The sequence below is a fragment of the Hipposideros armiger genome, unplaced genomic scaffold (genome assembly GCF_001890085.2).
Source record: "Hipposideros armiger isolate ML-2016 unplaced genomic scaffold, ASM189008v1 scaffold_45, whole genome shotgun sequence".
Classification (NCBI taxonomy): Eukaryota; Metazoa; Chordata; class Mammalia; order Chiroptera; family Hipposideridae; genus Hipposideros; species Hipposideros armiger.
Window position 1 is genome coordinate 870,258 of NW_017731395.1, and position 22,498 is coordinate 892,755.

Consider the following 22,498-nt stretch of genomic DNA (forward strand, 5'->3'; position numbering starts at 1 on the left):
CGTCATTAAAATCTACTTTTAAGCTTGAAATTCTAGGAGGTAAAATTATTTTAAGTATTTCTACATCAGACTGTTTTTGGGGTGATTTCCCAAAGTGAAACGAATACTGCATTAGAGGAACCATGATTAACTGAATGCAAGTAGTAGTTGTTGCTTACTATCCAATGAGCAGTTTGTAAATATTCATAACTTAATGACTATTTCTAGCCATTCTTACAGGTTGGTTATTACAACTCTTGAGTTAAGCTGCAGTAAGGATTAAACAAAACCACAGTTAATCGATGCTTCCCTATACTGTATCAGGAAAGGGGCATGTCTTTCCATCACTGGCAGCCGTGAACAAGATAACCTTGAACCCAGAGTTTGTGATTTCTGGGTGCGGCATTGTGCTGTATGTTATAAGAAACTTACAGAAGAACAAGACAGTGTCTCTAACCATGGCATATTCATGGTCCATCAAGGTGTAACAAGTATATAATAACTATATTCTAGGGAGAATGTGATAAACACTATAATCAAGTAGACATAACAGCCTAAAGGAAGAATATGGAAAATATAGAGACTTGCTTGTGGGAATTTGGGGTAAAATACCAGATTCCTTGAAAGGAGGTTGTGGCAGATACTGTTATTGCTTCCTCACAGCCCTGAAACTGCCTACTCCCAGACTTCTGGTTATGTCAGTAACCTAAACCACTATTTGTTTAAACCATTGCTTGTAGGGTTTTCCATTACTTTTTTCTGAAAGCATTCTATACAACATTGGTCTTCAGCCATACTTGGGTACATATTGTCTGAAACAGTTATGAAAAACATCCTCACGTATTTTAACATAGACATCTAATTTTTCCACCATAAATTTAAATATTTACAAAGGATTAGTTTTCTACCAATTATATATATAAATATATGTACATGTATTTATATAGTTATATATGTATACATACATATATTGAAATAACACCATATACTACTCTTTTAAATAATACATTGGATACCAAATATCACTGTGATTTGATATTTAAATAAAAGACAAGCACTTCTTTAAAAGTTGAAAATTTTACATATTTATTTTTCTCCTTGAACTCCTTGAATTTCCAATTCACTAATTCACATAAGTTTATCCTAATGTAATCTATTTTTATGCTCAAAAGCCTTTCATTTGTAACACTATTATATTCCTCTATAACAAAAATTTAGTGTATCTATCTATCTATCATCTATCTAAGTATCTATAAAATTTTCTTAAATTTCTATGACTGTAAAACTAGAGTTAAAATTATTTGGAAAAGTTTATCAGTCAACACTGACAACAACTATTATTTGATAACCATCAGTTATTTAACATCTAAAACAGGTATCATTCATATTCAGTTAATTAAACCAGCGTAAACATACTTTGATAATACTAAATGTACAAAATAAAGTTTAATTATCATGGCACATTAGTAACCTTTTCCCCCAAATTAGTTCATGTAGCCACTGATGAATATTACCGTTTAGCATCAATTCTATTCATATATATATATATTTATTTTTATTGATTTGAACGCTCAGAAACCTTGCTCACATAATTAGCAAATGGAAGTAAAAGGAGTTTGGTTTGAGCAGTCGCTTGATAACTGAAGTCTCTCAGAGTTATTCCATGACTCGCACCTAGGACATTCTGAAAGGTACATGGCTTTTAACCTTGAATAACCAATAGGCTTTTGATAGGTCTGGGTAGGCGGGAATGCATGCGTGAAGTCCCAGCTAAAGCGGGCAGTGGTGTAAAGGTCATGTTCAGGGAACAGAGGCCGACTGGATAACCGGAACAGAGATGTTAGCCAGGAGAGTTAACAGCTAAGGTGAAAACGTAACTGAGCCAGATTATGGGAGGCATTTAATGACAGGCCAAGAAGGTTTCTGCACCTGCAAGAGGCAGTCCTGGAGGTTTTAAGTAGGGAAATGAAAGGAGGAGAGCTGAGCTTGAGTAGCATGAACTGAAAAGAGAAGAGAGGTCGGAAGATTCACTAGAATCCTCATGGAAGCGATAACAGAGCTTTGATTGAAGTCATGGAGCAGGAAGTGGAAAAGGTGGGGTCTGCATGAGATACTGACGAAACTGAATGAGCAGCATGTGGTGTGTGAGGCCATCAAATGACTTCATGTAGTCCTGAGTGTTGAGAGAATGGTAATCAAACACATTGGGATGACCAGGAAACTGACGATACTGACATCTGAGCTCCACCCCCAGAAAATCTCATTTAATTCTCTGTGAACCGCTGGGGAGACTGGTGTGGCAGGGATGTCAGGGGAACATGATTAGGGTCATACCTGCTAATCTGAGAAGCAATACTCAATGGACATTATCCAATTTGTCCTATTTTAAATTCACACTTTCATGTCTTTATTCACTCAATAACTATTTACTGTGTACCAGGCACTGCTGGCATGGGATTACCATGGCAATAAAGCGATATGGCATTTGTCTGCCCGCAGAGCTTTTACAGTCGTTACCAGATGCAATTTTTGGTTTAAAAGCAGCTGTAAATCTACTTGCTGGAGTCTTTGTTTAATATCAAAACAGAAAATTAAGAAGCAAATACACAAGTCTTTTGGTTGTCATTTTGAGATAACAAATGCTTTAGTCTTTTTTTTTTTTCCCCCTTCTGTTTGAAAAGAGATCTTATGGGATAATAAAAATGAAGGAAGTAAGGTATTAAAAGGGAAAATTATGATATCACAGCCTTTTAAAATGCATGTCTATATAAAATGGGTATCCATATGACATTTTATGTTTATATTACATCAATAATCTATATAAAATAAGCTATACCTGAACAATAATTTCTGTTTTATATTTGCTAAGGATAGAATCTAAAAAAATTGGATCTGACGGATCCTAATATGATTGCTTACCAGAAAAAAAAATTCATTCAGTAATTAATTTGTGTCTTTCCATACTTTATGGCCTTTCTCAAGTTCAACCAACTTCACAACAGACATATGATATTGAGCCAAAATATATAATGTATTTAAGCTCTTCCAACAAAGACATATTTAGAAATAGAATTAGCACCTAGAAATTTACCCAATAATTCACCAAAGTCAAAGTTCAATGACTTTTGGAATCATGTAGTAAATTAAGTATCTTCCTTTTTATTGCTAAATGGAAATATATTCTGGTCCCTTCATAGCTCATACTGGACAGGAGTGGGGAGCAGTAATGAGAAAGAGAAGTATGAGTAATTAGAGAAGTAATGAGAAAGAGTGACTTTCTCTTCATTTTAGTACTTTACATTGAGTTGGGGGAGGAAGTACATAAGAATGGAGTAGAAGAGCTTGATACTACTTAACGTAATGAACATTTAAATGCTTTAGGATAATACAGGAATTTCAATAAAGCATGAATTTCATATTCTGTCACAAATAGAAGAATCACTGTATTTAAAAACCTGTATTTAAATTTCTGCCATGGGGTTCATTGAAATGGTTCTTGCACAGCTGTCACTGTTATATGACACTTGCTCTTTCTCAAGATACAAACAAAGTAAACCACCTGTACTAGCCCCAACACCTAGCAGTTTCCCAAAAGAGAGACAAGGTTATACACACTCAGTGCATACTCACTCGTGGCGATGAGAATCTGGGGAAAAATGAACCATCCTCTTGTTGCTGGCCGGGCCAGGAGCGCTCCCCTGAAAGGAGAATTAAAACAAAAAATAAGCCATAGATAAGCTTCTAGAGACACAGTGAAGAATAGGGACACTTCCATTTGAAGACATCCCCTCTAAAATGGAGAACATGACATTAATTCTCAAAATCTAAACAAAATTGCACGGACCAAAAGTATAACATAATTCCTGGTAAGAATGCTGGAGTTTTGGTCTACTTATCTGCTAGAATTTTAAAAGTACCTTTCTAATAGAAAAAACATCTTTCTTAAGAACTAGACCACCAACTCTTATTTTCAAATACTGTTCAACTGTGCATATATTTAATCACAGGTGAAATAAAAAGAAGTTTGCTTAATATGATTAGTGCAGAGCAAATGCCATTTCCAAGATCCAATGTATTTGGAGTTCAATCCTAAATATAAATAGCATGCATTAAAATGTACACATTTAAATACATGCAAAAACTTAAGGAAGTAGTCACTAGTCTTTTTCATAGCTTTCCCATTAGGAATTATCTGTATATGTACATAGAACAAAATGTAATTTCACTGAAAAGAACAATATTTTATTCCTCTGTTTCTTAATAAAATTAAAAATCTGATAAAGAATTAAAGGTTCAAATGTTTTCATAATGAAACGTACTCCCACTAAAAAAGAAGTCGCAACTTTCCTATCGGATAGAGTGCTCTCGAAAGGACCATAAGCTGCACCATGTAAGAATGCATCTACCATCACAATCAACAAAACAGAAACTTACAACGAAAGCTCTTGTCATGCCCCATCACCATAAAGTCCCTCTATAATTACAGAAGTACCACTTAGAGTATAGAATAAAAAAAAAAAAAAGGGCATAATGTGGCAGAAGAGAGCTTGGAGGGGGGGGTGGAAGGAAGGACACTAATGTTTTCAAAATTAATTTCTTCTTGTATCACTTGGGGAACAAGGACACCAGATCTATTCTGAAATTCCAAGAAATGCAAATATCGCAAATATGCACAGATGATGACGTTCCTAACCTGACGGTTGGAGCACCCCAGATAAACATGTGGCCCAGCTCCAGGACTGCATCCTGCATTCGTCTCAAAATGAGGTTTTCATGCTATTCCAGTGGGTCTCCTGGAATACAGTAATCCATTTTCTCCACTGTGGCTATGAGAAAAGCCGAGTGTGCCTATGTCATGCTTTGTTAGAGGTTCATGATCACATTATCTCAGGGTGGACCTGACACTTTTATTCAGTTTACAGTATGTTCTACGTCCAGGCGAGTTATTTCCTTTGCCAGGGCTGCTGACAACCTTTTCCACACTATATTAATCTTGTTTACTGACTTTATCTTGGTACAAATATCAGAAAACTGAACTTTTTATCTCAGAGAAAGAATAAACAACGTGTTGACAGAAGCAGAAGCTATTTTCAGGGCTAAAATTGCTTGTTTACCTGAAGCTATACTTATGGAAAAAGGTTTAAAGTCTTGCTCTGGCTTGAAATACATAATCTGAAATTTAATAAATGAAGAAAATTTCACATACACCCATGTGATAAATTGCCTGATGAAAACAATGCAACTGAATACAATAAAACAGAATTTATGACTAATTTATACCACAATACAAATGTAAGCTTTCAATCTAGTCAGAAATAATCATACTATCTATTTCTCAGAAATCATATATGTGTGTGTGTGTGTGTGTGTATATATATATATATATATATATGTATATATATATATATATATATATATATACTATAAGCTCAATTCAATTGCTGCAAATAACTCACAGAAGACAGTTAGTTGCAAATGTAGATATTTAAATGACTTTACATATTCACCTAGTTCATGGCCCTTTTAAAAAAAAATAGAGGCAAACATCCTTTACTGTTATTTTAAGTCAATTTTTGTTTTTAAGGATATGCAAAAAAGCATAATTTAGAATTTTTAAATGACATTAAGCAACTGAGATCCATGCATGATGATCTTCTCAGGGTCAACATTACTGGTCTCTCCCAGGAGGAAAATGTTCTTACAGTGGGAGCCTTTGCTACTTGAGTGACTAGACAGACACCCTTCCTGAGAATCTGAGAATAAGATCTTAATACAGAACTCAGCTTGTGGAAAGCAGTACCATACTGTTGTTCCAGTATATTTTAAACTTGAAAACATGTGTATTGTGATTATTAGTAGATACTTTAAAGTATTAGAAAATATCAAGAAACATTCTTGAAGAATTCTTTCTAAAAATTTACAGTCAGGGTTAGATATGATCTTTATAAAAATACAATGAAGCAATTTCCAGTATCAGATCCAAGTGTTAATTTCTAGTGCACAACCAAATATGGTGATTATTTTATTCTCCAAAAAATATGTGTTCCAGTTATTCCAGAAATATCTTAGTAAGGAATCACATATTAAAAAATATATATATCCTTTTAAAATATATTTTTTTCAATATTATATATTCATATATATATATATATATATTTCTTTAAATAGCCAATAATATATTCATTATGGTGAAGTTTATTTGTTAGAAAATGTAGATTTTATTCCACAAAATTAGATAGTGTGTTCTTCAGAAGAAACAGTATCTCCACAATCCACTCTTGTCATTTGTTATAACACTGGAGATCATCATTTATATAGTTAGCCAATATTTACTGATGATAATCTTAGACATCACACAATGTGCTCTGAATTCTTATGACTCATTTGTTAAATGTTACTACATCATTAGTGGCTATTAGCTAAATAAAGTAAGTATATTTCTTTTCATTACCTATGTTGATTACATAAATTATTAAATTAAAAAAATAAACTCAAAGCTAGAAAGATGGAATGGTCTCTAGATAACATTACAATGTTTAGGTCAACTTCTGGCCTTTTTAGATTGTGAAATAAACTATAATACTAAAAGGCCGCATAGGTCTTAGATTTTGCAGTTATTTACAATCAAGTTATCAACCTCAGAAAATACAAATGTGGTAATGATAGATGAAAATTTAATAACAGTAGTACAATTCCACTATCAAAATTCATACGGTCCGTAAGTAGCAATATTAGGAAATTTAGCTAAATATCAATGACAAAATACCTGTTTTTCCCAATTTTATCAGATAATCAAAAACAATTTCTTATTCTTTCTATTACTGATTTATTAATACCAATCGCAGGATTTTCCTCAAAAGATAAACAGAACAGTTGGTTTTATAGCTCTTTTTCATTTTTTTTTTTTATCACCAAACCCACTGCATCCCATCCTGCTTCTTCTATGATTCGATAGTTGCATAAATTACTTCCCAAATCTGGCAAAGATATCTGAAACACAGTGGTCTTACAAGATTAGTCAAGAGGTTGCTCTATAAGGGTGGTACTCTACTCATATTCTCAATGATGAAGGTTCTTTCTGTATGTAAATTAATGAAGTGTGATGTCTCCATATAAGTACAACAAGCCATCACCCTTTCTTCGCTCCCTCTAGTAGAGCCATTCTCCCTCAACTTGGCTCTCATTTACAGTTATATGTGATTTGCTTTCCAAATGCTATTCTGCTCCAGTGCCCACACTGACAAACACTGATGGTGGCAGGCTGCCACTCAAAAGAAAGCCTTTCGATTTTGTGAGGACTGGTCCATCAAACCTGCCAGGCAGGCTAAAGGGAGACGTGGCCTGAGCCTCCCTGCCAGTGTGTCAAGATGCAGAAGTTTCCTGCTTCTGTAAGGACCATCATTAATTTGACTCCATTTCTTTGAAGGAAGAAACAAGCCTTTAAAGTTGAGTAGGCTCTGCAGTGAAGGCCCCCTGGTACATTCGACAAATGTGTCAGTCAAATGCATGTGACAGATATTAAGGGAAATAACTCAACAAAAACAGGCTTAAAAATAAGACTTTAAACCCTGAGGGTAGGAAGTAAGGGGAGGTGAACAAAGGGATGGAAGTAAACTTATTGTAGTTGCTAGCCTATACATTCATCGTCAATAAAAAACAAGTCTAAGAAAATGATATTCTAAATATTTTGCAGTAATGGATTTTAATTAATAGCTGTTAAAATGAATGGGCAAAATATTTATCTTTTAACACCACACAGAAGAATAAAGATTTGCCAAAAGTGTTTCACATGAGAGCAAATAAGATTATTTCATGTGTCACCCTTTCTCATATATAACATTACAGAATGGTCCCAAGTCGTAAAAGGCACAGTCTATTTGGGGGTGGAAAATGTTGAAGAAAAAAAGCAACGTACAACAAAGTAAAAATTACTTTGGAATTACTTTTAAAGCAAGTACAAAAATGTGACAACTCAGGCAGCGTGAATAGATATCATAAGATTTAAAAGAAAACAAAATGTTGGGTTGTCGGAAAAGCCATGACGTATTTTTTCTGTTTCTGTTTTTTCTGTTTTTCGTTGCAAAAATGCTTTTCCGACAACCCAATAGTTATCTGACTTAAGAGGGATAAGGGGACAACAGTCACCCCTGAGAAGGGAGTCTTATGCCGTTTCTGTCTCCCTGCTCCAATCGATCTTAACCAACTTGGTCAAATTCTACTTTCAAAATTGCTGCCAGTTTCCTCAGTCCGGAGACATCCACAGCTCTGCACTGAAAGTGAAATTAAAACTGAGAAATGCATTCAAATCCCTCTCTAATCTGATCCAGTGTGGTCCTTCTCCATATGCAGAAACAACTCCTTGTTCTAAACCCCAAAACTGCTCTACTTGATACAATGCAACAAATATTTACCAGTTACCTACTGTGTATATAAAATTATGTTTAAATTTACTGTATAGTAAGTCGCACATGGTTCTCATTCAATTGAGTCATTTTAGTTACATTGTCATGTTGAACTCATCTTTTTGATGTCATGATAAAGTTTTAACTTAAGGAACCCCTCTAATTCCAAGGTTGATTTTTTAATAAAAATAACAGGTAACTTATGTGATAATTCTTATTTTATCTTCATTTGTCTAGGTTTCTGTAAAAGTAAACTGTGGATTATATGTGCCTGGTAAGAATTTGGATACCAGGGAAAGACACCACTGTAACTCCGTACCTCCCAGGCGTTCTAGCTTCAGGTAGTGTCCTCCTAGAAAGAATTTTCAGGAGGAAGACAATCCATTTCTGAGGGCAGCTGAGTTTCCTGACACTTCAAAAACTGTCATATTAAATCACTAAATTTTTACCTCATAACTTGGTCTTTCAACTAAGAAAATGACTCAAAGTTTGGAACTTTATGAAATCTAATAACATTACAGAGAAAGCTATACAAAGTTCTCATCATCACTGATATCTTTTAATATACCAGTATTGACCAACCATCTTGCTCTTATCAGCAGAGCTCACACTGGTAAGACTTTGAGGGGAAAAAAACCTCTTATTAGGATCTATGTGGCATCTTATATTCATAGCCTTCATGTTATCTAAATTATATTGTAGTGGACATAACACAGTGGGTGAATCTGGTGGCTTTTACCTGGTTGTCAAGGTTAAAGGTTCCAAATTCTCCCATTACATTTTTATTAAGCAATTTTTACTCCTCCTTGGAAGGGTGCAAAGCATGAATAGACCAACAGAGGAGTGTGGTAATGACCACCCATGACACATCAAGAATTAACAATAATTAGAAGTATTATTATTGCCATTCATGATATTAATGAAATGTTACTCGTTAATAGTTCTCACCTGCTTCTGAGGTGTTTTCACAGGCAAGGGAGCTAGTGCATCGACATTGTTTTCCAAACACAAGATGAAGCGATCCACATTTGCAGAGGTGAGGGCACATGTCCCAGACCACTAGCTTTGACCCTGATCTGTCCTATTCGTAGCTCACTACGTCCTCCCCTCCAGGGGACTACCCAAAACAGACAACGCACCAAAAGAAATGGGTTCTGCATCTGGGGGCTTGCAGCAGGAGCTGCTGGCCTGCGCCTAGGGCGCACTCGCGCCGCCTTCTTCACCGTCTGCCTTTCCGCAAGCTTCAGTTAGCCGTGCTCCACGGTGGCCCAACAACATTACAGGAAAATTCCAGAAATAAGCAATTCGTACGTTTTGAATTGTGCCCGGATCTGAGCACTCCCGAAATCTCGCGCCACTCGGAGCGGTTCCATGAAATCTCACGCTGTGCTGAGCAGCGCAGCGAGATCTCGGGCACCATTCTGAGCAGCGCGATGAAATCTCGGGCCTACCCGCCCTGGAAGGGTGTGAACCCCCTTCTTCATCCAGCGTCTCCTCGATAGAGACGCACGCCTTCCCCGCCTGTTAGTCACTTAGTAGCCATCGAGGCTCTCAGAGGGACGGTCATGGGGTGGCAGTGCTCGTGTTCAGGTCAGTCTCAGAGCAGCCTCACGCGACCTCAGAGTGCCTGGGCCGGCGTCACCTCACATCATCACAAGAGGAAGGGTGAGTACAGTGCAATGAGATATTTTGAGAGAGGCCATATTCATATAACCTGTATTACAATATATTGTTGTAATTCTATTTTATCGTTAATCTCTTACTGTGGCTAATTTATAATTTAAACTTTATCATAAGTATGCATATATCTGAAAAAAACACATAGAATATGCAGGGTTTGGTACTGTCTGTGGTTTCAGGCACCCATTGGGGGTCCTGGAACGTACCTGCTGTGGATAAGGGGGGACTCCTTTACACCCCTGGAAAATCTCCAGCCTGGAGTTACCCCTCCCAGGACACTGCTCCTTACTTGTAGCTTCAGGGTAACCTATGGGGCTATTTTAAACATAGACAAGAGTGAGCATGGGAGCTCAAACAGGGTTGTCAGCACGTTGTGGGTGCACTAATGAGAATAAGAAATGGCTCTGCTGCTGGCCATTACCGCCCAAGTTGTAAAACAGTTACAAATTGTACTAGAGACGAGTGAGCATTCCATAATGATACTACGTGAAAGAACTTGGAAAATTAGACAACGTGGACTATTTTCCCTTCCAAAGCAGATACCAGTGTAAACGTGAGATTATACCTTCAAACCAGAAAGATTTTATAAAGAACAAAAAAAACAACAAACAAAAAAACCTTGGACATTAAGCACCGAGAAGGCTTTCCTTTCGATTGACGGTTGTTAGCCTTGCTAACAGGAACCATATGTGTCAAAGGGAAGACGCAAACCTTTTATTAGCATCACCTGAAACAGTGAATGAAGACAGACTTAGGCAATCTGGAAGTAATTTAAGTATATTTTCAAGTAACCGTAGCACCTATATTTCGCTAAAATAACTGCTCAAATGCAAATTATACTAAACTGATGAAGGTTTAGAAATATATATACAAATATGTATAGATGTGATAGCATTAGCAATTGTTACATTTTAAATCTAAATCTAAACAATGTAATTATTTTAAATCTTCTCTTTAAACAGTTTTTTTCCTAGTTGAATGAAATAAGTCAGCATTAATAATTGAGAACTTAGAATGACTGGCTTGTTAGAATAATACTTCTAATATTTAAGTGCATACATTCTCATTTCTGGTATCCACTACTGATGAATAATCAACATGCTTTAATAGGAAAGATTAATCACTACATAATTAAGAAAGAAATATGGCAACAACTTTTTTTTCATACTGCCACATGATATAATTTTTTTGAGTAAGAAACTAAAAATCAGCTTGGAATGAGAGCCAATGATGACTAAAGAAAGAGATTCACTCTGCTGTCCAGTTTTAGGAGCGAGCTGTGAGTGGCCTCTGCTGGCTGACCAAAGCCTTCCTAAATCACTCATATATGATGTTTTCAATGCTCTGGGCTTCAAGAAAATAAGGATATGCCCACATATGTTTATATAAAGTCCGTGTATAAGGACCCGCCTTTTATATGAGTAAATGCCAAAGAAATAAACAAAATGTGCCTAAGATAGTATAAAAAAGCTTATAATTCCATCCCACTGCAACATACTTAGATTATACTCAAAATTTATACGTCTTCTAAAATTCTAATTTATATGCCATGACAGTATGAAAGTGTGTTATTTTATTCAATTCATACCAAACAGTCACATCTATTTAAAAATAAATATTTTCTTGAGGTTCATTACACACACACACACACACACACACACACACACACACAGACAAACTTTTTCTCAAAAGTAAGTGTATGTTTAGGTTTGGCAAAATGACTTTGCAGGGAAATACAAAGACAATTAAGAATCTTTTAAAGAATTTGTAATTTAAAAAATGGCATTAACGTATATAATGGTTTATGAAGATACAATTCTGGAAACATAGTGAAGCAAAGCAATTATAAAGATGTCTATATTATTGCAACTTTGTTTGAGTAGAAGTAGCTTTACATTAAAAACTTAAACACAGCAATTAAGAAGTTGAAGCCTTACATTAGTAATGTAACATTAGGTAATGTTAATTCAATAATCATAATAGAGAAGAAAAAAGTTCCCATTTTTGCTCAGCAGCTTTCTATTAATAAAAATCTGTGTGTGATAGAATTTAAATTTTTATTTATCTATTTAAACATAAAATTATATATGACTCACTTCATATGCTACTTAAAATATATCCCATTAAAAGTTAGTATCAAATATGCTGAATGTTGTCAAAAGGTGACTACATTTATTTTAAAAAATTATTGTTCTCTCGTGACAATTTCCAGTATATTTCAACCCTCATATCAGAATTCAGCCCCATTATCTTTTGCCTGCTCAAAATTATTCACAGGGTTAGCTAGCTGACATACAAGATAACCCTCCGTCTCACTGGGATATGACATACTGACCCACTGGAAGCCCTTATTATTAGCCTGAAATATATAGCACATAATATAGCTCCTGCCAGGGAATTTGTTTATAAAAATCCCTTTATCTCTCCGGACATTCAAAATGCTTTTAAAAGTAACATTTAACTATTTAAAAGGATTTCAGATAATAAATAAAAATTCCAATGGGTGTTTTGAAGCCTCCCCTCCCATCTCCTTCAATTCTGCAGAAGTTAAAAAAGAAAGGAGTCACATATATAAAAAATAGAAGCTAGAAAATGTTTTCTTCTTGGAGATTAGCTTATAGAGAGTCTATTATATAAAGGATGGAACTTAAAAACAAACAAAAAGGATGTTCAATAGTTCTCATTCTTAATGAGAATTACAACATAATAAAAAGCTTGATACATGTGAAATTACTATTATTATTATAGTATATTTTTTAGTAGTTGAAGAAGTCAGGAGGGTAACATGGCAGTGAAGATAATTATGACATTCAGCAAACACAGTTTATAACATAAAAAATTATTAACATAGCTTTTGGACAAAAATTTTACCATGGACCTTAAAAATTTAAGAATACAAGCAGACTATGAAAACTTATAAGTGCTTAGTTATAAACTGCTTAAATTATTCTGAATTACATGATCAACATTTCAGTAGCTAAAATTAGTTTGTTTCTGTATTCATTATTTGACAATTTATCACAACATTCAATCATACATATACCTTTTTGAATTGCATATTTATTTTCCCTGTTTTTCAAATTGATTTTATAAGGTAGTCAATTTCTTCCTACCTTAAGCTGACAGTGATTTTGTATAAAGTCTTAATTTACAGCAAGAGAAAAAAAAATTACAGCTGGTTTTGATGTTTATGAGAGTGCTTCTAGGAATCTCAAGAATACATTGATAGTAATTTATAACAAAAATGCTGATAGTCTCCACATTTTAAAACCGATTATCTTAATATAGTTTATATTTAGCAAATAAAACACTTAAGATATTATATTGTACAAGCTATTCTCCTGAAGCAAACATGTAGGTAACCACTCAGTCTTCTATGAATGTAGTTCAAGATATGATTATTGTGTTTTCAATTGCACTAAAAATTTTCTATAACTTGGGGGAAAAAAGCACAAAATTATGATTTAAGAGGGGAAGGAAAAGATCACAAGTAGAGTCATATATAAACTACTCCTTAAGGTGCAAACATATGGGTGAATGAGTTAATTAAGAAGAAATATCTGTACTAGAGAACAGTAGGATCTTAGCATACTACATACCGTCATTCCTCAACGAATGGCGATACAAATCCCAAATAATAACTTCTCTTACTATTTTTTGGCCAATGTGTATTTCAAGTTAAAAAATCACATAGGCTCTCCTATTTCTGGGATACGTAGTAGTAGAATAAGCTTTAAATTGAAAGAAGTAAAAATATCTATTGTAGTTCAACTCAGGCTGCATAATAAAATCAGTCAGGCACAAGCAGTGGTCATGTGAGAAGTACCTGGGATGGACTGGGCGGGCATCTGAGGAAAGGTCCCTCAATAGGATTTACTGCGTTGGCATGGCCTTGTGCCATTTGTACTCAGGTTGCCTGGGATGGAGGCAGCGACATCCATTTTTTGACTAGGAGTGAGGGATCAAAAGAATCAAAGGTTTCCACTCTGCCATTCTTTATCTGGATAATGAAGCCATCAAATGCAATCTCATGACAGGAGGAAAAAAAAACCCACAAAACCAAATCCTTTCATTCAAGCCACTGTTATTTGGGCAACTTGTTGTTACATGCACCAAGCTCAATCCATTAATAATCTAATAATAACAACAACACCAGTTATATCTATTATATTCTACCTTTATTTATTTATTTTTTTAAACGCCCTACAGTGGGTCAGGAATCTACAAAAAAGAGAAGAGATATTCAACATCTACGTTATACGCCCAGCACTATGCTACACGCTATAGAAGCCTCTACAGAATTACACTGCTAATATGTTGCAAACTCAAAATACATGAAATTAATAAAGATTAAGCAATTGTTAAATAGTATGCATTTAGTCATATCTACAACAGCAGTTCAAAAAAGAGGTCATTAGGGCCGGCCGAGTGGCGCATTGGTTAAGAACTGGCTTGGGACGCCAGAGGGTCCCGGTTCGGATCCCACATATGAGGGCCAGTGACACTGCCCTCTACAGCTAAGATGCTGAACAACAGCTCAACCTGGAGCTGGGCTGCCGTGAGTCGCTGGCGACGGCATAGGCTGCAGCCCCTGCTGCAGTGGGTTGCCATGGGCTACCGTGTGTAGCCAGCAGCCAGCATGAGTGGCCGTCCAGAAGCCGGCGACTGATCTGCCTCGCCCGGGAAGAGCGCAATGATGGTGCCAACTTGGGCCAGTGAAGCAACGTCCTCCACAACTAGACTGAAGAACAAAAGGACAGCAAGTTGTCTGTTCCCCTTTCCCCCAATCCCCCAGTGCTGTTCCCATCTGCCAATTCCCCAATAAAAAATAATAAATCTTTTTAAAAAAAGGGTCATTAAATCCCAATTTAGCAAATGTGTTTTTTTGGAGGAGACGAGAAACTTTAGTTGAGTGCTAGAGATAGGTAGGATTTAAGCTGATGGAAAGAGGAAAGTTACAGGGTAAACACAGATACAAGATATGAATCAAGAAAGTATATAAATTGGAAATGAGGAAATGAGCCCAACTGGACTAGAAGTGTGTTGGAAATAGAAGTTGGATAGGTAACGGAGTTTCTGAAATCCAGGAATATGGTTCATTTTGTGAAATAATTTGTGCTGAAGTCTTCAAAAATGAAGCTAGATGATCCCAGCTAGTTGATACTGCCGAACTCCAGCAAGAAAAGGGTGCCCCAAATTAAAACAAAGAAAAAGAAACAGACAAAAAAGGACATATTATTTTCCTATTTTATAATGGCGTATTTTCAGCTTCAGGACACCCCCACCCCTTGTTTCTTTCGGGTTCCTGGATCAAGAGCCTGGGAGATGCAAGTACTTCCTCTCCACAGAGCGTGAAGAGGTGGCCCCTTCCGCCTGAGATGGTTAGGTCTGAGGCTTCCTCCTGCAGAGCATGGAAAGGAGAATGGAAGCTGAAGTCGGGGCTGTAAGTTAGAAGCCAATGGTCTTAGTTGTCTCTACTCCTCTGGGGTAAAACGACGGGCAGATTACAAAAGTGGGGGAAACGGAGGCCTGTCTCCTTCCTCAGGCACAGCTGGTGAGGAGGAAGGCCTGTAGGGGAGACCCCACCTCTGAGCTGGCACCCTGGCAGACCTGGCACAGGAGTGAGCGTGCTGCATTTGTGGATGGAGGGCCAGGCAGGTAGCCTGAGAGAACACTGTTGGTCCCTCCCGACCTGAGTGTGCTGGACAGGTGATCCAGGACTTTCTGTGACGTGATGAGGCGACCAGTGGATGAGCACATTCTTGGGACCCAGAGGATCCCAGAGACTTGGAGACTAAAGGCAAATGAATAGAAGCCATGGACTTCAGTAATGGTTACCAGCAAGATATTTTAAAAGGCCAAATGGAACCAGACTCACATAAGGGAGTGTGGTCCCAGGATTCAGACCAGCCGGCCAGACCGGCAAGGACCAAGGAGTAGCACGGGCAATAGGGTGGTGCATGCATCTAAGGGAACCGCCTCCGTAACCCCTAAGGTACATAAGGTCCCTGCTGCCATCTTGGAAAGAAGGAGATGGGGGTGGGGTAGAGGGGGGGCGAGAACTGCAAGGCCAAGCATTGGTTAGAAAGAGGTTAAACTACCCAAAGAAATATTTTAGATTGAAATATGCCATTGCCACATGCGTTCACTTCCCCAGACCCTCGCTCCGCAAGCCACACCACACCCCTCTGCCGCCGTCCTCAATTGCAGTGCTAATAAACGGAAGCCCGTGAGGTAGTAAATAAAGAAGCCGCATTTTCTTTTGCCCACGTGTTCAGTGTTTGCCTCACTACACTTACAAGCTGACATCAACCCTTTAAATATACTCATAAATTCAAGAGTTATCCTTACATTAGAAAGGAGGAAAATCTTTCCATTAATATCTGATCCACAAGTAAGAAGTAAAGCATTACACGCGGGTACTTTACTAGTTTAAGCTTTTTCACTGTTTTACAGCAAAATTCCACATAAGGTACACAATACTTTTTAACTGCAGGTTATGAAATCAATTGTGACAAAGACATAATTTTATAAGGTTAGAAAGCAAAGAAATATGGAGTCCCAGCAGTAACCCTTGCTGTCCAACACGCCGATCACAATGAGATATATCATCCACCGGGTTTAACAAAATAAACTAGAATTCATGCATTTCCTCCATTTTCTCCCGTGCGATGTCATTCTTAGGAACAGAATAGCACAGTGATTAAACGTGTGGGCTAGAGATCCAGGTTGCATGGGTCCAAGTCCTGATGTGTCCATGTGTCGGCTCTGTGTCTGCCTCAACTTCCTCATCTATAAAATGGGGATAAAAACACCTATTTTATCGTTATTGTGTGAGTTAAATGGGATAGTCTGTAAAGCACATAGATCGGTGTCTAGTAACTATCCTTATTTGCCTTAATTGTCTTAAAGTCTAATGCAAGATACAATCTCCATAATAAGACCACACGATAAATATGCAGTAGATGTAAGCGAGAATAAGGGGCTTTTATCGGGTTGGTGGGATCTGGCAGCAAGGTGGGCGTGCATGCCGACGAAAGGTGCAATTGGAGGCGTTTACTGGAGCGGCCATCGCCGCTCTTTTCGGTGAGTTACTTGGAACCGTCTTGGTTAGGGCTGACAAAAAATCAGATGAGCAGCTGTTTCTCATGAGCGTGTCAACATGTAGGTATGCATTTCGTATGGAAAACACACTGAATTATAAAGAGTTACTTTACAAATTAAGGTGAAACTCCATGGTAGCCAGTCGAATTCACGAAACTTAATTCAGTAATTTCCACAAAGACATTATTAGTGACTCCATAGGCTGGTGCTTTTCTGATGCTTTTCAATTAGTGTAAAGGTCATGAGTTTAAATAAAGTAGAGTTAAGTATCTTATCTGTAATAATGGTCTGTAAATTGAATGTTTTACAGCTGATTTGCTGTTCTTGGCCAATTCTAAGGGCCAGAAAGAAATCTGAGATAGCAGACCATTCCAATACATGCTCTTGAAGTAATAACAGGAATGCACCTTTTGCCCAAATTCTCTTGTCCATTCTCTCTCAAAGTACAAACAAACCATTTAGGACTTCACAGCCCGCTTAAACTAAATAATAACTTTAAAAAAATGTTTAATGTGGTAAGTACAACATACCCGCTAACTCAATAATTCGGATAATTCCAAGAGTGTCAATTGACAGTGATATAGGAATTTCATCCCAAGGTCAATCGTTTGAGTTACCGAAGTAATGTTGTTCTGTAGTACAGAGAGTTTATTTTGGTGGTTTTTGGTGGCAGAATGTGTTTGAATAGCTTTATAAGAACTTTGGTCTTGTGTTTATGGAAAACTGACGGCCTGAGGGGTCACTTGATTTCTTTTTTTTTTTTTTTTAGTTTTAGTTTGAGTTTATGTGGGAACTAATATACCCCGTGACAGTTTCCCATTTGCAGCACAGGGATGTAGCAGGGCAAACTGGTCGCACGTCACGGGTCTACAGAAGTTGTTTTCTGGTCTCCCCACTGAAACTTAGCAAACAGGTGACACCCTGGCCTCTCCGCTCAGACCGTGACGTGGGATGGAGGGTTAATCACCACGAGGGACAGAAGAGCTGAACCTTAAGCATTAAGATGGGCGTAAATCCTAGCCCACAAGGTACGCTGCTCTTTCTTACCAACGGGCTCTTCAGGTTACGACAGGGCCAGTTATGTCCATCATCACGAGACTTGGCAGTGGTGGACCCTAAGCTTTCGCATGGTTATGAATGCTGTGCTAAAAGCATGGCTATTCAGGGGTGGATTCACGTCAATGTCTTGTGCTGACTGCCATCACCCCTTCCTTTATCAAATCACTTTCTAGGACTCTCTGCCCATCCAAAGGCAGATGAGGTTCATCCGCATGGACAAGGCACACAATGCAGCGGGTGGGTGTGGGTATAGTACAAGGGTTTAAATTTAGAAATTTCATATGGTGAAATCTGAATAGTTCAACAGGAGAGCGTTAACTCAGTGTGTAATTCTACATTACTACAAACAGTTTTTCTTAGTAATTCTGAAAGAAAAGAAAACATGGACAAGTGTGAGTTCAAGTATAATAAATATAAAGGCTAATTTCAGAATGAGAAGCATCTCAATATCCCTCCACAATGTATAGAATGTGTGTGGAAGAAATGGTTATTTTCTCAGTAAAAGAAGGATTGTTAATTTTAAGTCAAAGCATGGTTTATATTTTTAAAACAGTATATATTTGGTCAATTTAATGTTTAGAGATCAACAAGACTGAAACAGACTGACTACTGGAAACCTGAAAGGGCAGTGTCCACGCCGTCCCACCGGCGCTGCACAATAGCAGGTCAAACTTTTGTTCCTCTTGTCCTACAAACAATTTTCAAGCCCACGCTCGATAAATAAATTTGGTCTCAGCGCTCCCAATCAGGGCTGCACAACCCCCTCAGTCGCAGACCTATGATAAATGGACTTATTTTCCCAAATCAAACACTCGAATTTAAATTCAGATGAGTTAATGCAAAGGTCAACATTGTAATCAGTTCTTTTGATCTTTATAGAATTTCTGGAGTAATACATAATAAATCTGAAACAAGGCAATTTGCAGCTCTGTATGTGTGGCTGGCAATAAAAATCTTAACGATCAGAGAGCCCTTATGTACTTAGGGAACGTTTTATAGTAATGGCTATGGTGAGGGCTTCAATGCATAGGAAACAATGGCACTAGATAACCCTGAAAGACTTGATTTCTTGATTGTTTCTACACTTTATTTAGAAACGTATTTATATAAAAACTTAATGCATACACATCTATGCCAACTGTATTTTTGAAATAATTATTATTTTTATTATAATCACCTACAGTTGATTAATATGTAGAACATAAAAAAACTACTTAGGGTAAAAATTATCAGATACAAACAAAAGTTTTTCAATATCTAAATTAAAATTACATTTCTTTGGAGTTTGTTTTTTTACATTAAAAAGTTTCTAAAGGTTAAGCTATTTAAAAATTAAATAGTATATTTCAACTTTATGACTGATAAGGAAAGCACAATTGATTAAGGTACAATCACAGTGGGGTTCCGAAGCTCTTTAAATTGAAATTTAGGTTAGGAAGGAAAAAGGGAAGGAAGGAAGAAGGGAAGGAGGCAGGGAGGGAAAGAAAAGCAGACAAATGAACAGAAAGCAATCAGACAGACCTGCAGCTAAGTGCTACCTCAGCAGCTGGCTGCTGGATACTATGGGCTCCTGTCCACAGCTTCAGGCTGTTCCCTTCCTTTACATGTCTTAGGAGCCTCTGATACAGTTTATCCTCAAGCTTCAGAGTCCCTGGGTTTTCCACAAAACACTACATAAATTATGGGTGGAGCAAGACGAATTTTTATTTTGATAGCAGTGATGTACTATAATAGCCTGTTAACGGTTTCAAAAATATACAATCTTTTTATTAACAATATAACAGTGATTACTCCTCTCTAAACAGTAAAACACTTGTGTCAACTTTATTACGTTAAAGTGCACAGTACTTGCACAACAGTGCTACTCTTTGATCGATTCTAATTCTAGTTTATGAGACCACTTTGAAACATTCCGGTGGCAAACAAATTTCAACAGGTACTTTATTTGACTTAACATTCAAGATAAGTCTTTCATGAAATTAATAATATGAGAAAGCATTTGGATTTCCAGATGTGAGGGATCTAGTATCTACAAAATCTAGATGAAAAATGAAGTAGTTGTTCCTAGGACTATGTAGCTAAAGGTGAAAATTGAAAAAAAAAAAAAAAAGCCTCCATGTGTCAGATTACCAGATGATCTGCAAGTGCCATCTGGTATCTGTGCTCCCACCAGGTCTTGCTTCAGACCTGTCCCAGGGATAGTCATCCCCAATATACCCTCGCTGTTTGTTGCTTCCAACAATGTGTCTGAAATCGGGCCTCCTAAAAAGATTTACTGGAATTTGGTTTTCTGGAGACTCAGCAATGACAGTTATGAATAACTGGATGCAAATACAGCACAGGGATTGGCCACAAAGTTACTAGACATGTCAGAAAAATTCTGGGACAGATGTACGCTTCCATAGCTTATGAGATAAGTTCTTTCCTTCTTAGGCAAATTTGTTTATCTCCTTTTGCAACACCCTCTACTGATGTGGCTTCTGCCATTCTAAGGTTTGATCATTTAAAACAAAGAAATGAAAAATAGGACTCTGATGACAATCCTGTCAATTTCTTCTGAACTGTGACTTTATGTCCCTAATAAGCCTACCTTGCTTCATAAATCTCTCATTGCACTGAACTCAAGAAAATCCAGCAATAAGAAATGATGGGGCTCCTGTAATTCCTAAGACACATCAGCAATGCTGTTGTTTATTCTCCTGCAGTTTCAAATTTACAGTGTACAGATGTCCTGTCAGAGCAGTTAAAGAGCATAGTCTTGTGAGTCACTAGGCTCTGACTCTCTCAAAACCTGATACAAAAAGTCCTTGATCTGAAGAAAGGGATCTTTTCTTTTCTTTTTCTTTTTTTTTTTTTTTTGAGCAAGTTCTACAGTGTAGCCTACATTAAGAAAACAAGCAAACAAAATCACAAAATTTAAGCTTCCGCACTCTGTTCAACCTAAGTACCCTAAGAATCGGCAATAGTTAAATGCACACATATCAGGAAAATCCAGATTTTTTTCTTAATTCATGTAAATATTTATCACGACTATGTGCAGGACAGTGGGTTGAGTAATTCATTACATCACACAATAATCTGATCTGCAAGTTCACAACACACATACCTTTCACGGAAACCATGCAGTGGAATCTGAGAGCATCCTAGTTTAATCCAAAATACGAGTTAAAACCACTCACACATTATAGTTTAGGGATTCTATCTGGGTAGACTGAAGTGGAGTTCCCCACATGAAGACTAAACCTCCCGATTTTCTTATTAGCATTGCTCTATGGTCCAACTATGTCATTCATGCTCCAAAATGATGTAAAAACTGCCATTTTGGTAAAAACATTTCTAAGGTGGGCTATCTACCCTGAGGACAGACCAGGGAGTCTAGTTTATGAGCTGTGTTTCCCACATGATGTGCACCGCGGCTGGTTTAGGGCTGTGGGTATGACCTGGTCAAAATCACTAAGAATCAATTCCAGGATCGTTTCAGAGCTACTGGGAAGAGAAAATTCCTCTTTTTGGGGGGGAGTGGAGTGGTGGTGGGGACGCGTCATTGTTAGATGTAAGCTGCATGTGCCCACAGCCATTTTGCCTCCATAGTCTGGAGAGCCTGCCTGAGAATGGAGTCAACATGACCAAGGGCAGAGCCAAGAAAACGAAGAAGCAAGGCTTAGGCCCAGGGCCGCTGCTCCGCCTGGGGCTCAGGGCTGCACTTCTCTGAGTCAACACATTGCTTTGTTAGAATTGCATAAGGCAGGCTGTGTTGGGTGTTGTTTCTGGCACCCAGAAAAGTCTTAAGGACCAATGGTAACTCGGTCAACTGGAAACTTGGGCTGGTGGCTTTGGCTGCATGTCCTCCCCCAGGGGTGCCACCATGTCCTTCTGTCCACAAGCTTTCCCGCTTGTCCTGAATCGGCAGGTTTGCCCTCTGCTTTCTCACGGGCAGCATGGTGTAGTGACGTCTGAGAGAAGCAGCTGTCCGCAGCTCACGAATAGTGTTAACACCATTCCTCCGCTTAAAAACCTGGTGCCGGTGGCATCTGGGGACAGGAAAGGGAACTAAGGCTGCTGAGCACCTGCCATGAGTCAGGCACCATTCAGCGTGCTTTATATACTGATGTATATACTGATGTTCACTTTACTTCGTATCTGCATAGTACTAAGAAGCAGAGAGAGAGAGAGGAGAGAGAGGGAGAGGGAGAGGGAGAGGGAGAGGGAGAGGGAGAAGGAGAGGGGGGGAGAGGGTGAGAGAGAGGGCGAGGGAGAGAGAGACGCGGTAAGGA

At 37.6% G+C, this 22,498-nt stretch overlaps 1 protein-coding gene across 3 annotated transcripts in view; it reads right to left on the bottom strand.

Annotated features, from left to right (window-relative positions):
• The window catches only part of GPATCH2 (G-patch domain containing 2), a 139,476-nt gene that overhangs the window by 49,665 nt on the left and 67,313 nt on the right, over positions 1 to 22,498 (bottom strand). For all 3 annotated transcript variants that reach the window (XM_019639633.1, XM_019639634.1, XM_019639635.1), the window contains exon 6: positions 3,610 to 3,677. In XM_019639633.1, the coding sequence (XP_019495178.1) occupies positions 3,610 to 3,677 (68 nt within the window). The remainder of the gene's footprint in view (positions 1 to 3,609; positions 3,678 to 22,498) is intronic.